Source organism: Filicampus tigris, chromosome 7, assembly GCF_054856515.1.
Source record: "Filicampus tigris isolate MCC_2025a chromosome 7, RoL_Ftig_1.0, whole genome shotgun sequence".
Classification (NCBI taxonomy): Eukaryota; Metazoa; Chordata; class Actinopteri; order Syngnathiformes; family Syngnathidae; genus Filicampus; species Filicampus tigris.
Genome location: NC_141223.1, coordinates 18,458,714 through 18,478,983, shown reverse-complemented (window position 1 = coordinate 18,478,983; position 20,270 = coordinate 18,458,714). Strand labels below are relative to the sequence as shown.

General features: G+C 39.9%; 2 protein-coding genes across 2 annotated transcripts; both read left to right on the top strand.

Moving 5' to 3' along the window:
• The first annotated feature begins 451 nt into the window (after nt 1-451).
• Nucleotides 452-4,767, top strand: kcnk20 (potassium channel, subfamily K, member 20). The gene is made up of 3 exons (XM_086036057.1): nt 452-785; nt 3,462-4,031; nt 4,763-4,767. Exons 1-3 carry the CDS (start codon nt 452-454, stop codon nt 4,765-4,767), a joined length of 909 nt encoding a protein of 302 aa, XP_085892183.1.
• A 936-nt stretch (nt 4,768-5,703) lies between these two features.
• Nucleotides 5,704-19,944, top strand: calm3a (calmodulin 3a (phosphorylase kinase, delta)). The gene is made up of 6 exons (XM_086035240.1): nt 5,704-5,923; nt 12,811-12,841; nt 13,242-13,385; nt 14,747-14,853; nt 17,899-18,034; nt 18,282-19,944. The coding sequence occupies exons 1-6, from the start codon at nt 5,921-5,923 to the stop codon at nt 18,308-18,310; spliced, it is 450 nt and encodes a 149-aa protein (XP_085891366.1). The 5' UTR covers nt 5,704-5,920; the 3' UTR covers nt 18,311-19,944.
• Nucleotides 19,945-20,270: the final 326 nt, after the last annotated feature.

Genomic DNA, 20,270 nt, shown 5'->3' with positions numbered 1-20,270 from the left:
GCAACCTATATGTATAATCAAAGTAATACATATTGTATCTAAACTGTATTGATGTTTGTTATTATGTCTGACTAATAATAGTTACATGAGCAGTTGAGCAAGACGTCGTAACATTGTTGCTGTATGTGTGTTATAACCTTGTGTATCCATGGATGGGAGAGCAGCAGCCTATGTTTATGGACTTAACATGTTTGTGGCTCATAAAAGTGGAGTAAAAGCTGATTATTGAGCTGGTGATAAGGAGAAGCCTACCAACACACATCTTTAAAGCCATCTACACACACTGATTTAACCAGAACACAATTGGATAGGGGAGTTGTTGTTTTGTCGTTATCTGTATAATTATTTTAATGATTAAAATAAAATAGTAGTTTGTTGTGTATGTGCATGTATCTTTAATGCACTACTTTTTCCAGCTCACAAGGCAAACCAGTCTTTGACTTTTTTTCCAATGCCACTCAAGAAAGATTCCTGTCCTTCTCTCTCAGCCAATGTGGATACTGCTCGCTTCATCCTTCTTGGAGTGCTCATAGCCCTTTACATGCTAGTGGGCGCTGTCTTATTTTCTTCCTTGGAGAGATCAGAAGAAATTCTAGCACACCAGTATTGGCAACAGAGGCTAAGGGACTTCAGTCAAGAGCATAATATTAGTTACCAAGATCTGAAATCTCTTTTACACCACTACGAGGAGGCCAGGATGGTGGGCGTCCGTGTGGAACGAGGCAGATCCCTGTGGGACATTCCGGGAGCTTTCTACTTTGTGGGAACTGTGGTGTCCACAATTGGTGAGTTCAGAGGATCAGTACAGCATCTGTCCAGCAGTCAAGAAGAATCTGGACAATGACATAGAAATTTCAGCCATTTTAAAAATGATAATACAATGAAATTTTATTTCAAAGTCTATGCAGAGTGAAAGTATATGTCTTCTGAATTTGACACATCACAGAGAGTAATATTGTTACAAACATCGGCAGGTATATAAAATGAGGCTTCAAAATCTGGCTATTGTCTCAGCTCTCAAACGCCCCGGGGCATGTTCGCTGAATGTGTGAAACCAGTGAACCACACTACACTAAGAAATGTGTGTTACTTTGTCTGGCATCTTTCTTATGCCTACACATTCGCACATGTCTTTCCTCTTTAAACAACAACTGTGGAATGACATTTTTCATCATTTTCTGTACAGTAAAGCAAAAGTGCAGCAATTGCATTCAAATTAACCGATCATTTCAACCTGATGATGGGAATCTAAAACTACATCAATTCAGTCATGCTCACAGCACGGAGCTGTTTCAATTTCCAAAACAGTCCATCAATATTCCCCCTGAATCCATGAGGAACAAACAAGTCATTTAGATTAAAATTAAACAAATTTGATCGAAGCAAATCAATTTGAATCCCTCGTCTCTGTGGAAACGTTGGAGCACACAGCATTAATCACAGATCGATGTCCTTTTTTTATTGCAACTTCCGTGTTTACTGACATTTAATGATGCAACTGTGAGACATTTGGCATTTCACAATAGTCCCGTTGATTCACACAGTGGCATTCAAAAACAACTTTCCCATCTTTGCTTCACAAAATGTTGCATATGCTGCACAAAGTAGTTGCTTGGCGCCTTGAACAAAGTTGCTCAATATATAAAACTTTTACCATTTGCAGTAGTTCTTTTGTTCAACAATATCATTTCAAGAGGTGCAACATCACACTGGTTGAAATGAGTAACGAAATGCCTAACTCAGATGATATTGGCCGATATACAGGGTGCACTGTGCACTATTGGCTAGCCAATCGCATACATTTGTTAGAAATATATGTGGTTACACAATATATTCTTTGTGGAGACCTTCTTCCTGTCTCTCTTTCTCATGTTGAAGATGATAAATATATATATATATATATATATATATATATATATATATATATATACACACAGGTATATACAGGTGTATATCCATCCATCCATTATCTATACCGCTTATCCTCACAAGGATCGCGGGGAGTGCTGGAGCCTATCCCAGCTGTCTTCGGGCAGTAGGTGGGGGACACCCTGAATCGGTTGCCAGCATATCGCAGGGCACACAGAGACAAATAAACATCTGCACTCACAATCACACTTAGGGGCAATTTAGAGTGTCCAATTAACCTACCAAGCATGTTTTTGGAATGTGGGAGGAAACCGGAGTGCCCGGAGAACACCCACGCAGGGAGGCTGGGATCAAACCCACGACCTCTGAACTGTGAATGAGACTTTGGTAATTTGGGCCACTCGTCATGAGCAAAGTGCTCCAACTGTCTGAAGTTTTAAGAGTACCTTACCAAGACTGCATATTATTCATATCCTTCTACAGACATTCAATAGGATTTAGTTCAGGGTTCTTAGCCATTCTTTGGTATTTCTCGGTATGTGTTCTGGTTTATATCAGGGATGGTCAATTTAAATGATGGAGGGGCCAGAAATTTTCATCACCACTACTGGGGGGGACATATAGGACCACACACTTCCTAAACAGATTCATGAAAAAAATGCTATTTTAGATATAGACATAATATGTGTTGGCCCGTGAATAGCAAAATACTGCATATAACTGACGGCCATCAAATGCATCGTTGTGGAGAAAAAAAATTGTAAATCTCCAAAAATTCTTAAAAAAAAACAAAAACACTGATAAAACTCTGTATGCAAAAATAAATATTGAAAACATTGAAATAGAAATTCAACAAATAGGTGAATTCATGGGTGTCAAACAACGAGTATGCGGGACACTACTGTTGTAGAAGAAGCATATTTATAATACACTCCGATTTTTTGATAACATTTGAGGTTATTATATTTTTGACAAACAACGAGTATGCGGGACACTACTGTTGTAGAAGAAGCATATTTATAATACACTCCGATTTTTTGATAACATTTGAGGTTATTATATTTTTAATTAATTGAGGAGCTACTCAGAGAGTCGACTTGGGCCACCAATTGCCCATTGCTGGTCTATATCCTATCGAAGAACATAATCTGTTACGGAGACAAAACTTTCTAACACAACGCACCGCATTTTGCTCCAGAATTCCCAGTCAGCCTTCAAATTAATTTCACTGTACCTCGCACACATTGAACACCCTGTGCCTGATGTAGCAAAGCAGCCCCAGAACATAGTCGAACTATTTTGTGACTTGCCATACAGCTCCAGTTTTGGCTCACCTCTCCAAAGAAAATTCTCCCAGAAGCTTTGTGCCTTGTCAGAATGCATTTTGACGAATTTCGATTGCCTCTATATTATATCAATTTATCAGTGACCATTGCAGCAATTTCTTTTAGGGAACCAACAATTTTGTTCATGTTCACACACAGTGTTATGATATTATGAGAGTGCATTATACATTTTTGGAATTGAGGGTATTGTGGAGGAATCACAAACTTCAAGACCCTTCTATGCAATGATGCCTTGTTTCCCGATAGGGTTCGGCGTGACGGCCCCATCCACAATAGCAGGGAAGGTCTTGCTTGTTTTCTACGGCTTGTTCGGCTGCTCGGCCGCCATGCTCTTCTTCAACCTGTTCCTGGAGAGAATTGTCACGGCGTTGAGCATCGTCTTATTCTGGTGCCAATCCAAGAGAATCCGCCACAGCAGACTGCAGTCCCAAGGTAGAAGTAGCCGCAGAAACGAGTGGAAGCCGCCCACGTACCAAGTGACCCTGTTGCTTTTTGTTGCCTTAATGGTCGTCGCTTGCGGTGCGGCCTCACTTTATTCGGCCATGGAGGGCTGGACTTACCTGGAGTCTCTCTACTTTTGCTTCGTGGCCTTCAGCACAGTGGGCTTCGGGGACTTTGTGAGTGTCCAAAGGAAGCAACACGAGGAGATCCGAGCATACCAGGTGGCAAACTGTGTTGTGATGCTTGTCGGGGTGTGCTTCACATACTCGCTCTTTAGCACCGTCTCTGTGATAATCAGACAAGGACTCAGCTGCATAATGAGGACACTGACCAGGGCTTACAGGCGTTTTCTGGAACTCAGCTGTCCACCTGACTGTATAGGCTATCCACATGCAAGTGATGCGTGCTGTTGTAATGATGCTAAAGTGGAAACAATTTGCCACAGTGAACTCTCTGACAAAAACAATGCGTGTGGGGGGAATTCAAACAGTAGTAAATCACTTCCTATTGTAGTCATTTGAAATCTTGAAATTCAACTATACTATGTTCAGCTGCCTAGCTCACAAGTGGATTCACATTATCACATATTTTAAGTGATGTACGGGATTTTTAAATCTAAGTCTGTGCTCGGGTTGTTTGTGTAGGCCTCTGTAGGCGTAAAAACCATAAAAACTCTAACTGGACCCAACTCACTAAGAAACGTGTCGATTTCTTCCAGCCAGTCATTTTTGATGTAAAAAATAGACAGAGGTTAAAAAAATTATCATTTCAAAACTGTGAACCATATCCTGTACAACTCAAGTGAAAAGAAAATTTCGAGAGGGGAAGCAAAAAAAATAAAAATAACTAAGGGTAGTCACTTGCATAACTGTGCATACCCTTTTATAACTGGATGTGTTGAAAATTAACCAATCACATTCAAATGTTTATTGGATGGGAGTCAGCAAACATCTGCCACCATTTACAGTGCCTATCATTAACCCCAAATACAATTCAGCTGTTCTAGGAGGCTTTTCTTGATACATTTTTTTCTTTTTTGCAGAAGCCTGCAGGTTTTGTGCCAAGAGTGAGTGGTATTTGGAACTGTTTATAATTCCTCCATCTAGATTAAGGTCTCTATAGTTCCATCTGACCCATCTTCCAAAAACTTCTATGTTAGATTGATTGAAGATTCGGAATTGTCGATAGGTGTCAATCTGCGTGTGAATGGTTGTTTGTCTAGATGTGCCCTGCAATTGGCTGGTCGTAACACACTTCTCTCGCCCAAATTCAACTGGGATAGGCCTCTGCCCAAATAATCTGCGTCCCAATAAATACAAGCATGGTATCGACACGGGATGGATAAAATGGCATGTAACTCAAATGTAAAAGTTTTCTCATCAAATCTGTAACTTTGAATATGCATTTTTGTATATGCATTTGGGGTACTTGAATACTGTAGTACTAGTTCTCATGTTTGTTTACCAAGGATACTCTTGCAACCTAGTGGGTTGATACAGACAGCTACACACATGGAGTGTAGCTCTTGTCTCGTAACGTTAATTAAAAAATCTAATATTGTAACTATTATTCTAATGCTTCATATAATCACTTTCAACTTTGTGCATGTGCTGGAATTATTTTGTACTGCATATGTTTATGGAACAATCTAATCTGTGAAACTCTTGATATTTTTTCTTCCGTTATATTTATACATTTCCTTAGTGTAATACGTTTAAGTACACAGCAAAATGTTGACAGACTGCTTATGTCTTGATTGTGATCACCAGTTAATAGTATTGTCAGTTTTAATCCTCCACACAGCTCCATCCTCTTTATGGCGTGCTGGGGTGGTATCGTTGCGCATGTCGATGTTGTAGTGCAATATAGATCCTCTGTGTTGGGGATATAAAAGGAGCCAAAATCAATATATACCGAAGATAAATTAATTATTAATAAATTGAAAATACTTCACATCAGTAATGAGGAGAATTTTAGGACGTTTTCTCGCCCTGCGTGGAGGTCAAGCGGTGTTCGGGCGGAGGGATACATCCGTCCGAGGAGAGCATGAGAGGCCGGCGTTTCTGTGTTGAGGTTTCCGGGCAACTCTACCGCAATAACGGTGCACCGTCTCAACAGATTCATAGCTGTATACGCGAATAAAGCTTGAATTAGACTCAAGTACTCCAGGGAGAGTGCGCGTCATTTAGGTATTTTACGTCTCAAAGCTACAACTTGACGTTTTTTTCCCCTTTCTTCAGCTTCGCGGAGCTTGAAAAGTCAAAATGGTGAGTACCAGGCCAACGACGTGGTTAGCTAGCTTGGACATGAACGTGGATAGCAGTCGATATTGAAGTCAGTGCTATTAATACAGCTTCAATGGGACTCTTTTAATATTAAGAATATGCCATTAAAGTCGGTTGCGTGAATTAAGACTTAGTGCAGTTTTGGGCATTCATAAAATCAGATTTTTATATGAGCTAATATCGGCTATTCCGATGTGGGCTTTATAACGGCCACTTGCGATTACGTGTAAAAAATTTTGAATTGTATTTTGCACTATACCCACTCGATTTATTTGAATTATATTTATGTGTTGCAAAAGCATCGACTGCGCACCTTGTCTGTTGTGCTGTGTAACTAAATGGACGCCGCATCCATGGCGTTGCGGCGTGCTAATAACACGCAAGTCATTTCGATGATTTACAAAGGCGTTTAGTTTAATCCTTTGCTTCACAGGCGTTTTTTTCCTCTCCCTTGCAGCCTCCTCGTAGCTAAATATGACTAAAGAGTGGGCGTGGTGGTGAAAAAAAGGGATTCTAAGAATAGACAACCCCGGCCCAGGCGTTATCTTGAAACTCATCTCGTCGCTTATAACCTTTCGCGAGGAGTTGGATGCATAAAAACGATCGCTAACACCTTCTTAAATGCTTGCACAATAAGCCGTCGGCAGCCGGGGCCAGCGGTGTTCACCAACAGGGGGTTGTGAATCTACTTTTCTAAACGCAACAAGCGTTAATAAAAAGCGTATTCCTCTTTTGCCACCCCAATTTCCATTACATAAGAGCACTCCCCACAGGTAATCGTTACACGTGTGTAATATTTAAATGTGTCTGACAGCGTGCTTCGTGCGCCATGCCGTTGAACCGCATTCTGCTGAATGAGCCTCCATGCCACCCCCAAGGCCCCAAACCTCTTTCCTCCTCCTGTGCCACCCATCACCCCCCCCCCCCAACCCTCCTCCCCTCCGCTTCCAACCAAGCCATGCTTGGCGCAGTAGGCTGTCATCATCTGCAGTGCACCCTTCACAATGGGAAGAAACTCATTCTGACGCCCCCCCCCCTGAAATATGCTACGATAAAGCCAACTTCTCAATGCTTTGCAATTGATCAGCTCATAAATATTTTCAAAGAAAACATATAATCTGCATTGTCTTGCATTCATAGTAAATTGCTAAATCGTCCGTTCAGAAGATTGACTTGAATAATCAATATCATTGCATCCACCTTTAGCAGGGAGGCACCGATGGCACTGTTTTTTTCTCAGCTCAAGTAGGAGTGAGTCGTACTCGCCAATACCTGGTACAGATACTTGATAATGCCATTATGTAATGTAAAGTTATTGTAATGAAATTATAACAAAGCGGTTCGGAGGATGGATGGGTGGAGAATATTGGTCCAAATTACAGGTGCAACAATCTATTAATTGACATCTAATCAATTATTAGATTAATCAGCTATTTTGATAATCAATTGTTTAGAGACCTTGTTTATCTTGAAATTGTTCAAATCCTCTGAATTTCAGCCTGTAAATATTCTCAGATTTCCACAGTCCTCCATGAAGGCGACGTGATTATCTTTGTGTGTAATTGTTGTGTTTCATTAAAATGAAACATTTTGAAAACAGCAAATATGATCAATATTTTTGTAAATGTTTTGACAAGTTGCAGACCAAACCAGAAGCTGAATCATAATTAATTTCTGTTTGTGCATTTTCTGCACTATCAATGTGAAATTGTCCTATTTTTGACGGTATGAAAATTTAAAAATATATTTTTTAATCAAGTTCATCGATTAATCGAAAAAGTAATTGCTTGATTAATCGATCATTAAAATAGTTAGTTGCAGCTCAAGTCAAAGCACTAACTTTTGTTGAACATGAGACGCTTCACTCAAATATAACATTTCTAAGACATGCAATCAAATGGTAAACACAATTAAGCAACTTTCACACTGCAGGGCATGATGCCCAATTCAGATTTTATGTAGTTAAATGTGACCTTTAATTGTACTCGTTCACATTACAGAAACAAAGGCATCGTCAAATGTGAACGTAATGTCTCAGTGACGTGACGGGCATGTGCACAAAGCATGACGTTGAGTGAAAGGCACCTAAAAACAAAACAGAAAAAAACGTAACTTAACACAGTGTTTATGGCAGTAAGTATGGTCCTGCATGTGTAGTGGCTCATTTCAGTGTGATAGAGGAGCGAGGCAGGAGGAGGTAGAAATATTTTGGGGAAATGAGACAACGCCCCTTCATCTCCTCATTTCATTGAGATATTTTACTAAAGACGATGTCACGTCATTGCCACGTGCAAAAAATGTTTGCGTGGAGGAATTACCACTGGCACCACAAACGTCATCATTATGCTCCTTGTATCAAATGGGATAAAATGAAAGTCAAACATAAAAGTAACACGATACTCTAACTTGAACATTACAAACAAAATTATAATTAAAAAAGGAAGGGGGGGGCACTGTACTATAAAGAACTTTGCAGAATCAAGGATGATTGTCAGTAGTCTCACAAGCAATCACCCACCCCATAATTCTCTTTTATTTGGTGTTAGTTATACAGTAAAGTTCAACTGGGAGTGTCAAACAGCTTGAAGCAAGATGACGTTGACTGAAGATCTGCCACTCTGCACCCTCAGGGAGGACAGAATAGTGTTGTACATGACAAGTTGGTAAAGGGTACTTTACCAGTCAAAAGTTTGGAAACGCTTTTAAATTCAAATGGTCTCAGACTAATTAAGGGGTCAAGAAATTCAAGCTATTAACTCTTGATAATGCACAGCTGTGAAGTGAAAGTCATTCCAGGTCATAAAACATCATCCACATTATAAAGCTGACTGAGAAAATACCAAGATGTGCAAAGCTGTTATCCAGGCTAAAGGCGCCTACTTTGAAGAATCTAAATTATACACACTATAACACATTGCATTATGATGAACATGATTTTGTTTACCTAATAATTCTATCAACGTTTCTGCATGATGTCAATGACTTAAGTATTAATCTACAGTTCAGGAAATTTGTAAGTGGTGAAAAAACACAGAATTAGAGGGTGTCTCCAAACTTTTGAATGGTACTGTCGTGATATTGGAGTGTTTTTACGAGCCCGAGTACTGACGCACGGCATCGGCACCAATACTAGTGTCGGTTTCGGTGCATCCCAAACCTTGAGTCACAAAAACACAGTGGAAACCTTAAACAACGTACACAATCCGGTCCGGGACTTGTTGTGAATCCTAAAAAACGCAATTGTAGGGTTGGACGATATTTTGGTGATGTGGTATCCCGCGGTGTCTGAAAATAGTAACGGTGTCAATACCGTCATTAAAAAAAAAAAAAAAAAAAGCAGTGCTGAGGACCTAAAATATTGAACATTTTTTTGGGGCTATCTCATACAAATGTGCAGTTGTGTTTCAATATTACTATAAATATTTTAAACTAATAGTAGGCTATAATGTTTCTTGTAACTGCACGAGGATTGACATTCTATCAGCCACGTGACAGCCCATAAAACCACATGAGACAAGGGGCGTATTCGGGAATTCAATCTGAGGCCTGTGCGCTATGCTGAGATTGGGTGTGTTCGGAGCGACAGAGTTTGCTTTGCTCCCGCTTAGGAACAAAGCCAGCGCTGGTGCAAGGTGTCCCAAGTTGGAGCGCCTAGAGCGCACACTGGCACCTCGTTTTTGGTCTACTTTGAACCACCGAACGACAAATTTGAGCAATGCCCTGACTTTCTGAACAGTTGCTGTGAACCAGTGCACAGCTCGCGACTCCCAATGCATTGGTCCCCCAAAATAAACAACTGCTGCAATTTGCCATCTTTTTTTCGGTTGTTCGTTCTAACATCAACAGCTCAAAAAGTTGCTGAGCCGCAAAATGCATTTTGAATTGCTACGGGGGCTGTCGACCGTTTAGAAAAAGGAACCAAAATAGTATGCATTTTCAGGTAGGCGGCCGTCGGCGCATGGATATCAATCGAAAGAGCCTTCACTCTGAGTGGCTGCCGTGTTGAAATAACACATTATAAAATGACGTGGCTATTCTCTTAGCTGCATGTGTGATGTTTGTAACAAACCAATCTGCATCAAAATCGACGAAGAATTCAATGAGTTCAGGGCGAAGAAAGAGAAGCGGCTCAAGAGCCCGTTCGCCATGTGAAGCCCCGCTTGCGGCTTTCTTATAGCAAGCGAAGCCGGACTTGCCGGTTATTGAGCAATAAATTAAACTCTTAAAGCAGTCAGTGAAGCCCAGCCGGCCAGTTTAGTAACACCTTTTTTACAAAGGGATTTTGGCCATTTTCTATGCCGGAGAGGAGACGAAAATACTCAGGTGATCTTAGCCCTAGGTAGCAGCTTGACACCGAACAAGGGGCTTTAAAATTTGTCTAAAAGGGTGAATGCTTCAGAGAATGGTTGGAAGAACACCATGGGTTCTGCCGTCCGACAGTGTTACAGTGAGGGATCCTAGAGGTTACAATACCGTATTTTAAACCAAGGCTTGATGTTGCATTGTCGTTTGCTCGTTGGTATCTTTTCTGAAAGCCCTTTGGTCAATAAATGGTATAGATTAAGCGCTATAAAAGTGCACTACATTTACTATTATGGTAAAATTTTTATTTTTTTTTGGACTGATACGTTTTTCAAGCAAAAGTGCAATGTTTTTTTTTTTCAGGATATTTTTTTTTGTCCTTGCATCAACATTCATTGAAATCTCCATCCATTTTCTGTACTGCTTATCCTCACTATGATCGTGGGTGAGTTGGACCCTGTAGCGCATTTCACACTGCACTTAGCAGCGTGCTGCTCGGTGTGAACGAACCCATTCATAGCATATGTGGCGAGGCATGCGCACCACAGAATGGAGCGTTGCTCGGCATGGCATGAGGGCATCTACCGCGAGTGTGAGACCCCTCAAATGAAAAAATGTTGCATTCGAGAACTGCGTCGCCGTGATGTCAGACAACCTCCTATAGGAGAGGGGCTGGCAGGTTGATTTAGTGCTATTTTGATGGACTTGACATGAGGACAATGGAGGAAGCCTTAATAAATGTAGTGTCTCATTTTCCCAAGCTTTTGGACACATGAGAGATGACATAACTTGACATCTTTAAAGATGATATTCTTCTTGCACAGCCTTGAATGTACAGTACCTTGATGCGGTCTTGGTGACAGTGTAGTTCACAATTGAGATTAAACTCACCAAATTCCCACGAGCATTAGTAAAGGATGCACCCATTCCCTTTTCTTCTGCTCATCTCCTCCTTCGCCTTCTCCTGAAAATGAACAAAGCTAGGCTTTCTGTTGCAACAGTAAAAGACACATCTTGCTATGGCTGTGCAATTAATTGAAATTCAATTAACATTACGATTATTACACTCCACGGTTACAAAATTGGCATAATCGTAAAGAACAATTATTGATATGCTTTTTTTTAATCCAATGCACTGTTTGCACAAGGAAATCATAGTTGAATTTATGTATTTGCACCCTTTTTATTTTGTATTAACTCATTTTATAAATTGTGTTTTTTTTTTTTTGTACTCCATCTATAGTACAAGAGGAGGCACAGGCATTGAAACAAATGAGTTTAAATGCTATCTGTGGGTTTGTACTGTATGGAAATAAATCATTGTCCATTTATCTTTCACCACTTTGCAAATACCAGTGATGTTTTAGGAGTGTAGTTATTTTATTACTTATTACACCATGCCTTAGTTGTGTTGTGACATTGAAACTAGAGCTTGAGACAAGCAACAGGTAGGCTACACATTGGTAGCAAAGTGAACCTTCCAGGGTTTCAGTTAAGGATTTAAAAAAAGGTGCTGAGTGGCGGTGATCTTCAGTGTGCTACATAGGCGACCCTATTCGCGTCTCACTAATTATAGCAGACGTGTGTATTCCGGGCCGTGTCGTATTTATACCCGACACTCATCACACTTTCACGGCTCCAACTGGACACGCTGACTAACTTGGACAGGTCTGGTAAAGGCCTCACACGGGTGCCAGAGTGACACTTAAGGTGAAGTTAAAAATGAATGAAGTATGTCATTGCACTGGACTCACTTTTCACATTTTAAACAGAGGAAATTAAACTCTGAGTTGGGTGTGGTAGTTAAATCAGTGATTTGAAGAGATCTCTCATTCGATATTCAAGTATGGTTGTATCAAGAAATATACAAAAATAATGATTAGTTTTGATAAACACAGTCAGTGATGGGTTTTATCTTAAAAATACTTACTCTGCTAATGTTGAATGGCCCAAAAGTGATGTCACCACAGGTGCCTTAAGGGTCTGGCTGTACAATATAAGCAGTATTCAACATTTAGTTAAACAAATACATTTTACTAGAGATGTAGTCGGTCACCTTACAAAACCAAATGTGACTTCTAATGTGAAGGAATGTGTCCGTGAAGTGAGACTCATGCGCAGAAAACACGACGCAACGGGGCACAGTCTTTCCGGAAGTAAATATGGTCCCACGTGCAGGCGCTCAAGAGGAGCTCGACGTATTTTGTGGAAATCAGACAATGCTTCTCAATGTTCTCATTCTTAATATGACGTCATGTTATTGCCGCAACTCACAAATGAACCGTCTGATGGCTCAATTATGATCTCCACCAATGTCCACTTTCTGCTTCATGTTTCAAGTAGGGTTAAAGTCATTATAAAATGAACACTCTTCCTCTTCACAACTTTTAAGATTCAATGACAATCTTTAGTGTAAAATACAATTTTCCTATGGGCAAATAGTCTATTAAGCTCTGGAGATTTGTCTCATAGTGGTGTAGAGGTGACAGTTGCATCCGTCGTATGGCAGGTCTTTTTAAGTGAAAGTGAGCCGCTCGTGATTTATCAATGTCCTCTTCTGTCAACAGGCAGACCAGCTGACCGAGGAACAGATTGCAGGTGAGTACATAGAACAGCGATGCTTTTAGCTTTAGCAACTCTAAGGTGACAGAGAGATGATCGACTGCGGAGGATAAACACTTAAGCCCGCGGTTGTCACTTGGCATTCTCCGACAAGCTGCTTGACATCATTCAACCAAAGCGGAAATCAGCGGGCTTGTGAGTCAGTCTGCCCTGCAAAAACCTCACATATTTATTTTGGAGTCAAGGCTATAAATTCACCAGAGCTTTTACTCAGGCGTCCTTCCAGCATCCATTTATTTAAGCATTTTAAAGGGCTGAATGAGTCATAAAAACATAGACGCACACAAACGATGCTTACCGCTTAACTTAGCGCGCGTCCTTACTACTGCGTCTGTGTCAACGGCGACCCATGTGTGTTAATTGTGTCACCTTGCAGAGTTCAAAGAGGCGTTCTCGCTGTTTGACAAGGACGGCGACGGAACCATCACCACCAAGGAGCTTGGCACGGTCATGCGCTCCCTGGGCCAGAACCCCACCGAGGCCGAACTGCAGGACATGATCAATGAGGTCGATGCCGACGGTGAGAAGAACAACACATTTGAACTTGACGTACTGGACGTACTAGAGCTCAAGTGCTCACAAAATGGACCTCAGTAGGCTCTTACTATATATTTGATATTTTTGTTTCCAGAATTAACAAAGTTGTCGCTGTCTGGTGGAAACTTTTTTTTGTCCGATACGATCACTTCATATTTTTTCACAGATTGATACTATTGGCCAGTCCCCACGTAGTCTTTCTTTATTTGAATTTGTTTATTTATTTTTTTTTTTTTTTTACACAAATCATTCAGTGTTGAATATAGCTTAAGAGCAAATCCAGTAACCCTCTTTTAACTCCACCTCTCTTAGTCATCAAAGCAGCCTTGCGGCATTGTCCCCTCAAGATTGAAAGTCTTAAGTTTTATAATCACCTTTATATCTAGAGCATTTAAAAAAAAAACAGTACTGCACATAAAATCAAACATAAAACATAAATGAATATAAGAATAAGCTTTCTTCACATTAGCATTTAGCACACAGTCGGTCCAGAATTTTATTCACACTTGTTGCACAGTGTACATGTGAAGGTTTTTTTTTTTTTTTTTTTTTTTGGTCAATGCTCAACAACTTATGACCAGTATGAGTCTGTGTGGTTTTAATGTAAACAAACAGCTGCAGTTTTCTAACAGTAGTTTGTCCTTTGGTGAGAAACATCCATAAAAATTGAATGGCTCAAATACAACAGTTTTTTTTTCTGTACAAAAACAAGTGCAAATGGTTACGTTAGATACATTTGAGTTGTTCTTTGTAATAAATGGATAAACATTTTGTCGCGTTATATGAGAGCAATATAGGGTATCACTATCATACAAATTTATTTATGTGGTGTTGGTTGCCAAGATGTAAAAAAAAATAATAATAAGTAAACATTTTCTGAGAAGTTGTAGTTTTGGAAGTGTGAGGATTCTGCCTGACTACGAGCATTTAAAAGACCAGATTGTGATTAAATGTAAATGAGAATTGCTTCTCAATTGTCTTATTACCTGGTCAAATAAAATAAAATAAATCAAAATAAAAAAAAGTAGTTTCAATTCAAAAGTAATTCTGCAAAAGTAATACATGTTCTTTACCAGTTTGGGACACTCCACATAATCTCCTTAGAAACCTGGATGCACATCTAGAGTTGAAGTATTAAAACGTACAATTTTATTTGTCATCTGAAATCGGCACTGAAGATGGTTGGATTTTTTTTTGTGTGTGTGTGTGTACTACTCCATACACTTTTAAAAAAAGATGAAGGCTATTGCATTTGTCTGGCATGTAATTGTATCTACCGAATGTTTCCTTGTTTTGAAGTACGTTTTCAGTTTTTCATGGCAGTTGCCTTGTGTACCTCCTTAGGTAACGGGACAATTGATTTCCCGGAGTTCCTGACGATGATGGCGAGGAAGATGAAGGACACAGACAGCGAGGAGGAGATTAGAGAAGCATTCAGAGTCTTTGACAAGGTCTGGAACACTGTGAAACAATTGCCACAGCATTGTTTCTGCCAAACGTTGGCACGTACAGACCTGCTGAAAATCTTGAGAACAGTTGAAAAATTGCTAGAATTTACATTTTGCACATTCGGACCTTAATGAGGTTTTAAGTAGAGTTACAATATGCAAAAGCAAGAAGGCGATATGAGTTTTTTGGGTTTTTTTTTCAAGATACTTTCCAATGTATTTTTCCACAATCAACAAACAATATCAGATCCATAATGCATTATAGAATACTGAGGTAAAGGCAAATTAAGCATCAGTTAATGTGAAAGACAGTTTATCTACTACAGTTAGAGGTATATAGTTACTAAATATTTTGATGTGCAGTTTGGTAAGTGTTCACCACGACAACAATTCTGCCACACGTGTGGTGTAAACGTAAGTATAATACTATACTCTAAAGGCACAAACTTAAGTGCAGATTACAACAACAAATCCGTAGTTTTGCCACTTCCCACATATCACTTTGTTTCATGAAACACGATGTAAACGTGGATTGTACTTCTTAATCACTCAACTTCTTATATAGACCAATAAACAATACTCCAGTGGCTGGACCACTCCCTACACGTCATTTCATTCCATGAAACGTGATATTTAAACGTGGACCTTACATCTTCTTACATCACTCACTCAACATACAGACGGATAAATAAATAAAACGTACATGTATAAAATTAAAGCTTACCCGATCTCGAGTTAGTAACATCACACGCGCCACCCGGTAGGAAAATAATTACTACTTGTGATGTAATAACGTCTCATTATTAAACATCTTTTTGTCTGTCTTTTGGTTTGAAAACATATGGCTGGATTCATCCTCTTAATATTTGACGGCTTGACAACTGCACGGATGAGTTTTTATCTGTCGCGCCGCACACCCATGTCTGTCTGCGCACTCAAACTTCGAACACCCGCAAATCGAAGTCAACGGCAGCGCACACCGACGCCACGACAAGACACTTCCTAACACACGCGAGCCCGACATACGACGGCAGCCAAAACATCACAAAATGGACAACACACGTACACGGCGAGGTTTTTTTCACCACACGCGGGACGTTTTAATGCGAGTTGAAAAGGATCAAGCATGCTGCAGCAAAGTTAGCTTAGCGTTCAGTGAATACCACTTCCCCCCTCCGGTGTCAATAAAGTAATTGACAATTTAAACCGCAGCCTTTGTGATGACATATTTCCTTTGCGATTTTTGAAATTGCGGTTATATTTCAAATGCAATTAATCATTCAGCCCTATATCTGACACTTTTTTTTGAAGAAGAAGAATGCCGCGGCTGGGTGTTTATTTCACCGTGTTTATTATTGATAGTCAGAAAATGTAATTGCCTTTTTGGGGTGTCCTAAATCCCAAAGACACACAATTTGTTCTAATAAAAATGTCATTAATGCTTTCTTGCACCCCCCAAAGCACACCCACGTTTTTAAAATGTTTTTTTAAAAATGAAAATGAATCTCTACAGTATTGCGCTTAATAAAAACATACAACAATAACAATGTAATAGAACGTGAATAATGAAACAAAAATTTCATGCCCCAATTGAATAGTACTACTCATTTTCATATGCATTAAAAGGCCAGCAGGGGGCAATGTAATACATATTGTACATTTTGATTTGATTTAACGCAAAGATGGTCTCAACTAAGTAGCAGTAATACCGTGTTAGTCATTTTTTGCAGTACATAAACAATATGTGCCTATCACTGTCGCAATATTCCCTGTCTGCATGTTTTGATGTACCGTTTGTGTTCAAATATTAGTTGTTTAAAGGTTTATGACTACTCAACTTTATTTATAGAGTTCTTTAAAAACAACCACGCCACAGTTGGACCGTAGCTTCATTAACCCGTCAATAGTGTTTCTATTTACTTGTTAGCGCTACACTACCGAGCTTTTCCAAGATAAAATTATGTCGTTTGATTATTACACAACACATATTTGTTTAATTTTGGATTGGAGTAAACTTGAACCAATGCAATAGTTACCTTCACTTTGTAAAGTTTGCTTTTTCCATCAGGCGCTGGAGTGCCTGAAGCTTACTTGCATGTAAAATCTTTCCTTGGACAAAGCAAAAAAATCTGATGAAGTAACTTGGGAGAACTCGTACGCTGGGGCTATATGTGGATCCTGGTGAAAATGTTGCAGTCCCCTAAACTCAATAAGTAGGTTACCAAAAAATTTAGTTTCATTGATCAACACGAAATAAGGTGGGCATGTCTATCATTAACTGGACGCAAGCAAAGTGTCAAGATTCCACAGCTTATATTTTGACAAAGTCCTGCAAAGGAATTTGCCACAATTGGGGATGTATGCATCCTAGACAAATAGGTGACCCTAAATTGCACAGCTTTTTTGCCTAGGCCATCTAATGTGGTTGGAGCATGGCATCAAAAGTTTGATCATTTTGAGGTTTCACCATGAATTTTCATGTAATGCTTTCACGGCTCAGATTCGGAACACAGGTCAGCCGTGATTGGTCGTTGTGAGCAGTTGTGATGTCATTTTCAGTTGACAGAAGACAAAATGGCCGTTCCCAGAGATGGCTAAAAACGAGTGCATTTTGCTGCTTAACTTATATTCCACAAACCGTGCCGTGTTTCAACTAGTGGGCCTGCTGGGAACATCCATCCATCCATCCATGCCTGTGGTGTGAACCTAGACTTAGACGCCTACCTATATGGATGCAGTCCTATTGGGATATTTTGAAAGACTTAAAACTATAACCAGCGCAGCTTTTTGGCAGCCTTGCTGGTCCTTACGATAGTAAATGTGTGCACATAGGAAAGACATAGAACAATCTCATACATGGTTAGTCCTCACATGTGGCAGGACTCTGCATAACTAATAGTTTATTCAGGTGAGCTTTGCAAGTAGAACGAGCGAGTGTTCGTAAGGTGGGAAAGTGGTGGGAGAGAGAACAAGTTTTTTTTTCTCGAAATTCTGCGGCGCCGCGGTTTGGGATGCGATGACAGTGGTCTTTGCATTCTCCCTCTGCAGGACGGCAACGGCTACATTAGCGCAGCAGAGCTACGGCACGTCATGACTAACTTGGGGGAGAAGCTCACTGATGAGGAGGTGGACGAAATGATCCGCGAGGCTGACATTGATGGTGACGGTCAGGTCAACTACGAGGGTAAGATGTTATTTTTTTGTGATGGCAATGATTCCCAAACCAGGTACTACAATGACCTGTCATGTAATGGTCTGGTATTTAAAATCTCTGTAAAGTGAAAATAAATACCTCGTAAGTTTGGCACACCACAGAGACTAGCGTTGCGAGCAACCCTCCTTTGTGTCAATTCTCGTCAAACACGTACTATAGAGTGTATTTCGAAACAAATCTCTGAATTCACTTTAACTGCTTTGTGTTTGTCTTTCAGAATTTGTCCAGATGATGACCGCCAAGTGAAGAGAAGGCTGATGTTTCTCTTTAATGTTGCTTGTCCTCTTAAGATCACTGTCTTTAAGAACAAAAAGGAACAATTATCAGCTGATGAACCCCCGGCCCCCTTTTACCTTCGCTTAACAAAACCCAACCGGACATTTCATGTAGAATTTGGCCATTTGTGCTTAATACATCCAAGTACTTCTGAGGTATCTGTTAAGCATCCACCTACAGACTAATCCCTGAAGAAGTTAGTGGACCAAGCTTTAAGAGGGCCAACGGCCTTTTACTTCCGACCAAGATTCTGCCGAGTCACCCAGCTCATGTATAATTTAGAGGAAAGAGCAGCACTGCTACTGCAAAGGGGGGTGGGATAGAAACCGATGCCACCTATCACATGAGCGAAGTCGGTTATTTAAAATCTTTCCGCTTCCGCGAAGAACCTCGCCTATCTACTAGCATCAGTGGTGATTCTCTCAATACCAATTTGACTAATCTTCTTGCATGCAGCCGTTCTGTGGTGGTCTCCTGTCTCGACAAGGTGGTGCTGATCTCATCAGAGGTAGCGGCAGATAGTGTACACAGTGGAGGTATATACAGTACTTTCATATATAGCTATATATCTGTAAAAAAAAAAAAAATGTGTCACTATTGGTTTTTAATTTTATTTCAAGAGCAACTACTTGCAGTCTGTGGTGTTCATTGGTGCTTGGTTGGAAATGAGAATTTTAAAAGTTAGGCTAAGAACAACAGACCGATTGATGCCCAGTGGGGTGTCCCCTGTTGTTTTGAGCGGGTGGCTTTACACGTTGCCGCGGCAACCGAACGAAGATGCTAGTGTGATGTGTTGCTTGAGGCTGATTGTTGTGAAGACGCTTCGGAGGACTGCTGTTAATACATTTGTTCTGCAAATGGATATCCTGACGATACAATATTGATGTAATGCTTTCTAAATGTGTTCTCAAATATGATGTATTGATAACAAACTTTGGTCTCAAAATCTCTATCTCTCTCTCTATCGTTCTCACTCTCTACAGTACATTGGTGTGTCGTAAAGTTTGCATTGCTTGTTGTTGTTGTAGTAGTAGTGAATAGTGTTTCCCCTTGGTTTTGAAATGTGCCATAATGCTTCCCAAATGCCTCAACCTTCTCGCAGGATTTCAAGACAATTATAAACATCTACGTAACTCTCACACTAGAAGACGTTTGCACTTGGTATTAATCATGTGGATATTGAAAAAGAAAATGAAATTTGACTGCTGCGATAACTTGGTTTCTCATCCTTGTTGGCTGTTCCTTCTTGAGTTTGTAGTCCAGTGATTTCACCTCCAACCTGCTTGCTTGTTTTACTCAACAGAATGCATATACTGTATTGTATATTTACAAATACCTAATGTAGTTGGCCTGTTCTAATAAAACATTTGTAGGGGTTGTAGCAATTAATTGGAGTGGTTTCAGTGTTATATCAGTTGAGATGAGTCATGGTTGGAGGGGATTGAAACGGTAATACCACTCCGAGGCATTTCAATTAGCGACGTTTGATTTTGATAGGAAGTAAATGAGGAAGTAAATGGTAATGGACTGTTAGCTTTTGATGGTGTCTCAAAAAGATGTGATATATTTTCCATAAATCAATAAACTGAATGAGCTTTACTTCACCTGAATTTCCCATGTTGTGTTTGGGGTTGAGATTTTTTTTCAATGCAGCGCCCATGTTTTCCTCTCAAGTAACATCAAATACATTTAGGATAGATAGGGTTGTCAAACCCATTTTTGTTACAGGTCACATCATAACAATTAGTTATGTTTTTTCCTTCTGAGGGCCATTATGACAAACCTTAGTGTATGATCACCTTATATGACATGCACCACAAAGTGAAGTAGTTTTGAAATCAGAGCTCAGTAAAAATTGTTTCTTCAAATATTTATTTTAAAACGGGGATTTGGTAACAAATGTTTGCAATTTCTCAATGTTTTTCTAAAG